Here is an 11,530-nt window from a genome sequence, read left to right on the forward strand (position 1 = left end):
CCACTCCTTTCAAGAAACAGCTGGATGAATTTCTTGGATGCAAATTAATGAGCAAGATGGGACCTCCTCTCATTTGTAACATTTCTTATGTCATTGTGTTTATAACTGTTTTGTTGTAATTAAGGAAGTAAGGATGTAATGTTCAATGTTATTTGCTCTGTTAAATTATTTGCTTTTTCAAAGTACATTAATTTGGAAGTGAAAAAAAGAGCAGTGAATAAAATGTGATTAAAATAGTCACTCTTTAAAAGAAATGACATTTTATTTAATCAGAAAATAATACATTTAACAATTTTATCTTTTTTTTTTTTAATTACATGAATGTTTAATTCTAAATAATGGCCAGAGTACTGTAACTTTAAAATAAAAAATATATGATTCAATATTATATTGAATTAAACAATATTATGGTACCACCAAATCAATGGAAAGAACATTTCATATTATGTATCCAGTAACCCTAATTTAGTGGCTCACAGTATTGATATAGAATGTATTTTCAGATTCCCTTTGTCCCTGACATGACTCAAGACTGGAATGGTTGCTCAGTCTTGTCTAGTGGGTAATTTAGTACAGGGAAATTTAGAGTAGCTGATCAACCTTATCAGCCATGTCTTTGGGATATGGAAGGAAACCAGAGCTTCTAGAGAACCCACACAGCTACAGGGAGAATATGCAAACTGTCCATGCAGACAGACACCCAAGGCCAGAATAATACATAGCCAATGTTACGCAACATAAAATAAATGAACAGGTTCTGGTTAGGTCAAAACCCTGGACAGGAAGAAGGGTAATAAGACAGTTTTGGAAAACACTGGTCTAATGGATTCTTGCTACCCATTCAAGGTTTTACAAGATCTGGCAAGACTTTGCAGATTTGTCTCGGCTGGTCAGGCCATGCTGAGATGTAGCCAGTTGCTGAATTAATCCCCAGAACTCTTTAAAGGTGATCCCCTCACTGTCTTTGATGTTCAGCTTCTTCATCAGGTCTCCCATGAGCTGGTCATCATTAACACCCTGTCAGAGGTAAAAGAATGCATCAGAACACTGCCTGTGGGCTTCATATGTTCAGACACCAAATTGATACATTTCTCATGCATTGAAATCATCACTTGAAAAATATAAATATAAATATAATATATAGGTGCAAGCTAGGTGCAATAGGCCATATACATACTGTACACAATTGAGTTTGTATTCACTTGTATGTGGTTTAACAAATTCAGGCTAAATTGACATATCACATTTTAGACAGATGTCGCTTATGCGCATTTACGGTTGGATCCAGAACGATGTTCAGTTGAATCAAGCCAATTACTGTGGCTGCAAAAGCCAGGGAAGAAGCCTGGCAAACAATAGCAAATAAGTTAAATGCTTAAGTTTTTTTTTTTAACTGCTTCAATGTCAATGACCCCAAAACACAGAGGTGTTCAATATAATTTATCCCAGACTTGTGCAGCTATTACGTAGATCTCTGTGCTCACCAACAGTATACTATGTTCAAATATATATTCATAATTTTGCCATCTATATTATTTCTGGGCTGTAGGAACATGTGCTGTGTTTCATCTTGCTTACAGCCTATTAAAATGTCCGGTTAGGACTATTTGAATTACATTCCCTTAACCCTCAGAGTACTAAGCTCACAGCACCTATGTGTCAGGACAACAGTGCTCTCATACAAATCACAGCACTTAGTATAGCGCAGGAAATTACTTAATTTTAAATAAATAATTATAATGACCTATATAACACAAGAAACATTTTAAATTATTTCAATTATTTATTTATTTTGGAATTAATACAGCAATGTGCATTAGTAAAGAAACCTAAGTTAAACAGACATCATTTTTATTCTCAAAATTAACTCGGCTTATAAACACCTAAACAAAATCATATATATGAATCCCCAGAATGTTCTTCAAAAAACACAGCTGTTTACAAATAATTGTTCAAGAGATATCATCAGTTTTGCAAAGAGCGCACCTGTCTAGAAGGCTGGCAAAACCACAGGCAAAACAACAACAAGAAACAAATCAGCTGGTGGAGTTGTGCTGTGTTAAATAAATATAAAATCTTCGAATGTACTTATTATTGTTGTTGTCGTTATTACTACCAGTAATATTTAATAATAATAAGAAGAAGAAGAAGAAGAAGAAGAAGAAGAAGAAGAAGAAGAAGAAGAAGAAAAGAACATAAAGTTTACAAAGGAGAGGAGGCCATTCGACCCATCATGCTCATTTCGTGTCCAATAATAACTGATCCAAGGATCCTATCCAGTCTATTTTTGAATGTTCCCAAATTTTCAGCTTCAACCACATCACTGGGTAGTTTGTTCCAGATTGTGACAAATCTCTGTGTGAAGAAGTGTCACCTGTCTTCGGTCTTGAATGCCGTGAAGCCCAATTTCCATGTGTCCCTGGGTCCATGTGTCCCTGATGATCTGGAAAAGCTCCTCTGGTTTGATTAATCAAGTCCCCACGTAATCTCCTCTGTTCCAGGGTGAAAAGGTTCAGTTCCCTCAGTCTCTCAGTAGGACATTCCCTTCAGACCTGGAATAAGTCTGGTTGCTCTCCTCTGAACTGCCTCTAGAGCAGCGATATCTTTCTTGAAGTGTGGAGCCCAGAACTGTACACAGTATTCCAGATGAGCTCTAACTAGCACATTGTACAGTCTTCCAGTCAGTTGGCACATCCCCTGTTGTAAGTGTCATTTGGAATATTTCAGTTAGTGGCCTAAAAATAATTTCCCTAATTTCTTTAAGAACTGTTGTAAATATACCATCTGGCCCAGGTGATTTGTTAATTTTTAATTCTGCTAATCCCTTTAGTACCTCCTCCTCTTTTATCCTGATCTCTCTTAGGGTTTCACTGGATTGACTGTTAACCTGTGGCATGTTATCTGTTTTTTCTTTTGTAAAAAAGCTCTGTGAGATATTCATTTAGAACATTTGCCACATCTTGATCGTTTTCCAAGATACTTCAATTTTTGCCGTTTATCTGTGTCACTTGCTCCTTTATTGACCTCTTGCTATTGCAGTATTTAAAAAGCTCTTCCATTAGTTTTAGCTCCAATAATTATGTTTCTGTCTATTTCCCTCTTTGCTTTCATGATCCCTTCCTTAAGATCTCTTTGCAGTTCAATAAATTCTTTATATTTTGTTTTGTCTATATCCCTGTTTTCAGTCTTCTAAGTGCTACCTTATACCTTCAATGTTTACCTTTCTAAAATTGTAGACCATTGTTTTAGATGTTTTTGAAAGTATGCCTCAAAGCTAACCATATTGTGATCACAGTTTGCCATTGGTTCTCTAACTAGTGTCCCTCTGACTCTATCTTGGTCATTTGAAAAGATCAAGTCAATGCATGCACTGTCCCTGGGTGGTTCCCTGACAAATTGAGTTAGAAAGCAGTTGTTTACCATCTCAACCATTTCTATTTCTGCTTCTTTAGTCCCGACTGGGCTTTCCCAGTCTATGTTTGGGAATCTGAATTTCCCCATTATAACAGCCACATCCTTGCTACATTCAGTCCTGATTACACTGTACAATGCAACATCTTGCTGAATATCTGAATTGGGTGGTTTGTAACACTCCTACCACTAATCCTCCAGATATTTTATTCAAAAGTTTAACCCACAAAGATTCTGTTTCTAGAATCTAATTTGAGTTCTGCCTCAATGGCAGAAGAACTCAAATCAAATCATCAAATTCGATCCTAGTAAGGAAACAGAATCTCTGTGGTTTAAACAGAAGATACAATCGTGGCTACTCAGGTTATTCAAAGGGAATAATATTCAGTTGTGGGCTGACACCAGATCAGGGGATTGGTATAAAGAAATATAAAATACCTTGAATATTGTCCCTTGGAGCATGATTCAGATGATTATTAAAAAGTGGGAGGTGTATCTCACCCATGATCTAAGCTAGATCAAGCTGTCCCTCCAAACTGGATGATTGACCAAGTTGCCAGTGACAATACTGCAAGAGCTACAGGCTTTTATGGCTAAGACTGGTCAAAGTATGCACATGTAAACAATATCCCAGGCACTCCACAAATCTGGCATGTATGAAAGCACATCCAAACGCTCAGGAGATTTTGTAGTCATATGCAGCACCCAAAAGAATACCTGTGAAACATGGTGGTGGAAGCATCATGTTATGGGGATGTTTCTCATTGGCAGGGACTTGTCAGGATAGAAGGGAAAATTAAAGTAAAGAAATGTCCTTTATGAAAACATGCTGCACTTTGCGAGAAAGTTGAAACTGGTACAGAAGTTCACCTTTTAGCATGACACACGACCCGAAGCACATAGCCAATGCTACACTGGACAAATAAAACATTTGTGGCATGTCTTGAAGATTGCTGTCCATCAACACACCCCAAGAACTTGATAGAGCTTGAACGGTTTTCTAAAAAAAGAATGGTAAGATATTGCCAAATCGAGGTATGCAAACTTGGTAGGGACCTGTAATTGCTGCCGAAAGTGCTTCCATCAAGTATTAACTCAGGGGGGTGGAGACTTACCCAGTTATAACATTTCAGTTTTGTATTAAAATAAATACATCTTTTTTTTCTTTTTTTAAATCCTTCCTTAACGTGACACACCTGCAGGTGTAATTGTCATAGCCACACCTGAATACACACTGCAGCCATACCTTACAGATTACTTACCTTGACTAAGTTGGGCAGCTGGCTGGAAAGGAGACTTTTGAACTCGTTGCTCTTTAGCGTACTGCCATTATCACCTGCAGCAGCATGGAACTCGGTGACCAGAGTATTAATGGCCTTCTCCAGGTCTGAGTGCTGTTGAGAGAAGAGAAAAAGACCTGACATTTACCTGACATTTGGGTAAGGGCAGGTCTAGGGTAAGCATGTTATTCTTTTAATTCCTTACACGTGACCAGGAGTGACTGTACTATGGACCTACCTCTAAGGCAAGGGTTCCCAATCCTGGTTTTTGTTCCAATCAAGTTTTCAATTAACATTCAATTAATTGAATGTTAATTGAAGTAACTGGCTAAGGTGCTATACAAATAAAAATTGATTGGTTTATTAACTGTCGACAAAAGGCCAGGAGGAGCTTTCAACAATTGTGCTCATACACAGCATGACAGCTCTATAAACATTTAACTGTTATGCAAAACTACCTTTATTAGTTTCCATCTGAATACACTACATTTTCTATGAGAGTAAGGGTATGGTATCACATACTACAGACATGTAGACAGAAAGAGGACAAACAGAGAAGACTACATGGGGACTTGATTCAAGTCTTCAAAATCATGAAAGGCATCGACCACATCAAACCAGAGGAACTTTTCCAGATCTGCAGGGACACACGCACCCGGGGACACAAATGGAAATTGGGCATCAAGGCATTCAAGACAGAAAACAGGAGACACTTTTTCACACAGAGAGTTGTCACAATCTGGAACAAACTCCCCAGTGATGTGGTTGGAGCAACAATTTGGGAACATTCAAAAATAGACTGGACATGATCCTTGGATCACTTAGTTATTAATGGCCAGTTTATCAATCAATAATTTTGTATTTATTTATTTATGACTAGCCCAGGTCCCTTTGCAGTACTATTAATTGCAATACCCTAAATCAAGAAAACATACCTCCAGCAGGTTGTATAGGTCTCTTTAAATCACTAATATGACAAGAACTTTTTAAAGCTATTAAATTCAGCAATGTATATACACCGATCAGTCATAACATTATGACCACTGACAGGTGACGTGAATAACACCGATAATCTCGTTATCATGGCACCTGTCAGTGGGTGGGATATATTAGGCAGCAAGTGAACATTTTGTCCTCAAAGTTGATGTGTTAGAAGCAGGAAAAATGGGCAAGCGTAAGGATCTGAGCGACATTGACAAGGGCCACATTGTGATGGCTAGACGACTGGGTCAGAGCATCTCCAAAACTGCAGCTCTTGTGGGGTCTGCAGTGGTCAGTACCTATCAAAAGTGGTCCAAGGAAGGAAAAGCGGTGAACCGGCGACAGGGTCATGGCAGGCCAAGGCTCATTGATGCACGTGTGGAGCGAAGGCTGGCCTGTGTGGTCCGATCCAACAGACGAGCTACTGTAGCTCAAATTGCTGAAAAAGTGAATGCTGGTTCTGATAGAAAGGTGTCAGAACACACAGTGCATCGCAGTTTGTTGCGTATGGGGCTGCGTAGCCGCAGACCAGTCAGGGTGCCCATGCTGACCCCTGTCCAGCCTACAATGGGCACGTGAGCATCAGAACTGGACCATGGAGCAATAGAAGAAGGTGGCCTGGTCAGATGAAACACGAGTTCAAGGTGTTGACTTGGCCTCCAAATTCCCCAGATCTCAATCCAATTGAGCATCTGTGGGATGTGCTGGCCAAACAAGTCCGAACCATGAAGGCCCCACCTCGCAACTTACAGGACTTAAAGGATCTGCTGCTAACGTCTTGGTGCCAGATACCACAGCACGACAGGTCAGGGCTGTTTTGGCGACAAAAGGGGGACCTACACAATATTAGGCAGGTGGTCATAATGTAATGGCTGATCGGTGTAGAAGTCAACAACCTGAAATGGGAAGTTTAGAACTTGTAATGAATTAAATCCTGAAGACACTGTAGCCCTGTCCTAAATCTAACCCCCACAACAGAAACATGAATCATTTTAGAGGTCTAATCATTCTACATGTTTGTTTGATTGATTGTTTTTCTCTCAGATGAGAGAAAGACATCAGTATGTTACCTAGGATTAAAACATAAAACCAAGTTATGTGAAGCTCGTAGTGTCAGGGAATATAAATGCAATATGTCCCAACAAAATCAAGTCCTGAGACTATATCTACTTTTTTAGGTGTCAAAATATATTTGAAAACCTCTTTCAAAATAAAATGTGTCATTATAGACTGTGACTGAGAACTCCCTCAATGAAATGCGGATTGCCTTATGAGTTGTAATAATTAAAAGTGAACAGGCGTTAAAGTAATTACATAGTAATTAGTAAAAAATTGCAATATGATGTGTTGTATTTGTATTATATATAAATTGAATGGGTCTTGCATGTACAGTGCATGTTCTTTATGCAGTACGGTGGAGACACTAAAATGTTAAGGCTATGGGGAGGGGAAGTTAGAGGGATAATGGAAATGTAATATCCAAATTTATACTCCAGCCTAGACTGCATATGTACAATGTAATTAAATTATCTGTTATGGTTGCTTGTAATATGAACAGCTACTGTGGTTTAATGTTTTTTATGTAATTTTTGATTATGGAGAAATATCTTGGAATCAAGGGGCCATGTGCTGGGCTATATAAAGCAGCCTAGAAGGGCTGGAGGGTTAGTTGATGTCAGTCTGTCAATGAGATAGGAGCTCTGCTTGAGAGACTTAAGGTCCAAGAGTGTGCTGTATTATTATATTGGTCTATGGTGTTTGTTTAATTAGTTTTCTCTTTTGTTTGTTTGTTTGTAACTAGCATATGTTCCAGTTTAAGTATTAGTTTATTTGGTTTGTTATTTTACATTTGATTTTTTTCTTATTTGTTCTATTCACTCACAATACCTATCACAGTTCCTGGTCAATCATTCCTCTGAGCAATATATACGATTTTTGGAACATAGATTTTTCTCCAAGATTTTTCTGCAATCCCTACATTACCAACAGTGCTGCAGGGTCCTCTACTGTAATATTGTAGACATTTAATATGCATTGAATTTGAATATATAACAGTAAACTGTTGTACTGACTGTAAATGCAAATGTCCCTTCTCATGTTGCTTTCTTTTTCTATAGGAAGACATTTTATCAAGCAGTCTTTTACCAAGCAAGCACTTGGGCATATATAATTTTAACCCCCTCATCTTTTCCTATCTGTTTGTTGTCTCCTCCTGGATCCACTTGCATCATCTCAAGCTTTACCTATCACAATCTGATCTCGTCCTCTTCTGATCTCTCCATTTCAATTGCTCTGGAATCTGCCTTCCTTTACACTTGTTACCTCATTGATCTAGGTTTTGTTGGCATGTTTGCTTAATAACTTAATTACAACAACAACAAAAAATAGAACAATATACAATATATGTTAAAGAAATTGTTGTTCAGCCCTTGTATAAACTTTTACATCCCTAATTTATCATTGGCACCCTTTGGCACTTACATCTAGGATGTATGCTTATTGTATTTGTAAGTTTCTACTGAACTTCTGTAATGCTTATATTTTTTTGTAATGCTTATATTGTTTAAGCTAAGTCTTCCTGGATAAGGGTGTCTGCTAAGTAATACATACTTACAATCATAATACTAATAAACATCTTTATTAAAAATACATCGTGTAATGATCATTCTTGATACATATAGTAAAGTAAAGTTGCTGGATTGGCACTGTTGCAAATATTCAATAATGGAGAACATAATTTAAAGTATCCACATAACACACACAAATAAAAGGTGACGTCAGGCAATCCAGGAACCTAGTTAGGTTTTTACAAGGACAGTCGTGATTGCAGGCATTTATCTTTAAGCAAAATCCAGCAACTCTGAAATTAACGTTGATAGAGTAATTCTAAACAACTTACTATCTTACACTTGCTCTGACAAATTATCTGTACATTTTGCGAAATCATGGAGATGGAATGGATTAACAACTCTTGCGAAATCTTCAACAACACTTTGTAAAAATCTTTTAAACAGTGCAGTCATAATAGAAACCGCCCAAATTAATCATAATTTCACATTGTACTCAGACAATTGGAGGATCGCCATTAACTGATTACTACCTTCTATAACGGAATATCCAAACATGAAAACTAAAACTAATAGACCAATAAAGAAATGCTATATAAGCTTTCAGAACATAACAGAAAGCTAACGGGTAGCCTACATTATCCTGCAATGCAATGGGAAGACGGCTAAGAACTTACATTCTAGCATGGCAGCACAAGTTTTTTTTTTTTTTTTTTTTTTTTACTTCAAAGCACCCAACCTGTCTTCATGCTACAAACCCGTAACACGGTGCTCCTCTCTAAGAACGATCCTTGGCAAAACTGTAGAAACTAAATTCTGCAGAACCCTTTGCTGGCACTCCCATTAATTTGTAACCAAGCTGGCAATGTGGACTTTTTTGAGATGCAGCACGAAGCCCAGATTTCCATTTGCTCATAGACAACGTCACGCTATTTCTGATAACGTAAATTCTTACATGCCAGAATTAAATAACGAACTGATTGATTCACAGTTAGAGGAAAAAAGTTTATATCAAAGTAAATCTCACAAGGGCACCTTTTCAACTGAACTGCCTATTAGAAGTAGTCTTGCGTTTTCTTAATCACTAATGTGCGTTTCACTTGATTGCCTATATAATGCATAATTATATAGGCAATCAGTTTCCAATCAGTTTCCAGTTTTACATATTGACAAAGACAGTGAACATAAAGTAACGTATAACTAAAGTTATATTTTTTATAAAAATATATATCATCATACAGAAAGGTAAATAATACATATTTCAATGTAATAAAACATGTTTTTCAGGTTAAACAAAGACAAGCAAGACAAAGAAGAAGCAACATAACGTAACATTATTTGAATAAAACTGGAAAAGCTGGAAGCTTTTTTCATATGCTCCGTTTTCACAATGTGATTGAGGTAACAATGTAAAATAAACACCGCATTAAATACACCAGAAAATATATAAACCATGATAATCAGAATGTCTCCACAGAATTATCTACATTCAGATATACACATTTCCTTTTTAAAAATACATTGTTTAAAGTAGTAATAGTAAACCGATTTTTCATATAAATAAACAGCATTAAAAACAGCATTTGGTAACAGATATTTCACAAACCTTCACCGCCATTTCTAGCCAAGCCTTTCCTGCTAAGAAGTTTCCTTGCGAAGTGAACAGCTCAGACTTCTCGTTCTCTGAGCCCCGTCGCTCTTGCGGTATCCTGGCTCCTTTCCCGAATCCTCCCACTCTCTAAACACCACTGGATTCCACCTTCCGTAATGGCAGGAAAGGAAATCACTGTGGAAAATGCTGCAATACAATACTCTACGTTAACAAAATATGGTAAGGAGGGGAAACAAACTATTATACGGTAGTATATAAATAAATAGCTGTTATTTTTTATGATGATTAATATACTATGCACGAAGCTCAGGTTACTAACAATAAATGTAAGCCAACCCCCGGAGCGTTTGGACACGTCTGGAACTTTTTTTTAAGGAATGGTTGGGACACGTTTCATTTTAGCAAGGGCTTCATTCATGTTTAGGCTGGTGTATCATTCTTTTGATTTAGGGCGTTGTTTTTAAAGTCAACGTTGCGACGATGTTAATATATATATATATATATACACACACACATATCAATCAATCAATCAATTTGTATTAGCAGCATAGCCGCAGATTTACAGTAATTTAAAACAAATATATAATACAATACAATAAATGAAAATAGTAATTTAACAGTTTAAATGATCTAAACTAAAGTAAACGAACATTGCATAAATAAACCATTAGAAACAAAAACTCCCATGGCTCTCGGGGGGGCGATGGCTCGTCAGACTTGGAGTCACTGGTGTAGCGCATAAGCACATTAACAAAAAGTCACAAATATGATTTGCAGCGTCCTCCCCCGCCTTTATAGTATAGACCGTTTCTGAGCCTTTTATTTCTCAGATAGATTTCTCCCACTTCAGGAACTGTTCCGTTTCTTATTATTGAAGTAGAAATGAAAACATTGAAAACAAATGTTTTTTTATCCAACATTCTCATTTTTGAAATGTCTAAAAAACGAATTGCTGCACATCACACGGGCCGAGCTACGCAGCCACACAGTGCTCCCAGTCCGCTGCGTGTTTCTGTCGCAGGTCCGGCACCTTTAGGTTTGTCGTGCTGCTTGTTTTACTAGCGATAGACTTTTTACAAATTTTACACAGTGGGCTGCTCCATGTCAGACTTCGCAAAACCGAACCATATCACCGAGGTGACATTACTGCCTTTTTTCGTAACTGTATCGTCGGCGATGATTGCTGCCATCTTCGTGTCTGTGTCTGACTGACTGGCATTAGGTACAGACGGATAAGCAGTGTAATGGGGTCGAATATTACGGATCATAAGTGTATGTTTTAACTGGGTAATGATGGACAGATGACAATGCTTGGAGTGATTGCTGCACCTGTATAAAGGGACAGTGTCAGGGAGAGCGCAGACAGGCAGGTGCGGGAGCAGAGACACGCCGGGACGCGGGGACTGACAGTGTCCGCAGCACAGTGTAGATTTGCGAGATATTATTATTTATTAAGCATATAGCTATTTAATTGGGATTCGATACGAGTTCAAACTGCAGTTTAAGAGTTTGTATTGGGAAAATGATTATAATCGTGTGATTTATTTATTGAGGTTAAATGATTATTCTCTTCACTTTATTAATTAGTTCGGGTTAAGTGCAATATTCCAGTGCATGTATGGGTGGGACTCTTTAAATGAGGTATCTGTTATGTGGTATCCCAATTGTGTTAATGTGCT

General features: G+C 37.5%; 1 protein-coding gene across 1 annotated transcript; it reads right to left on the reverse strand.

The window, feature by feature from the left end:
* Window positions 1-227: 227 nt before the first annotated feature.
* Window positions 228-10,098, reverse strand: LOC136767692 (protein S100-A13-like). Its single transcript, XM_066721641.1, has 3 exons — window positions 9,846-10,098; window positions 4,674-4,805; window positions 228-1,017 (listed from the first exon to the last, which is right to left on the reverse strand). Exons 1-3 carry the CDS (start codon window positions 9,855-9,857, stop codon window positions 850-852), a joined length of 312 nt encoding a protein of 103 aa, XP_066577738.1. The 5' UTR covers window positions 9,858-10,098; the 3' UTR covers window positions 228-849.
* Between the last annotated feature and the right edge of the window lie 1,432 nt (window positions 10,099-11,530).

This window comes from Amia ocellicauda, chromosome 14 (assembly GCF_036373705.1).
Source record: "Amia ocellicauda isolate fAmiCal2 chromosome 14, fAmiCal2.hap1, whole genome shotgun sequence".
Taxonomy (NCBI): Eukaryota; Metazoa; Chordata; class Actinopteri; order Amiiformes; family Amiidae; genus Amia; species Amia ocellicauda.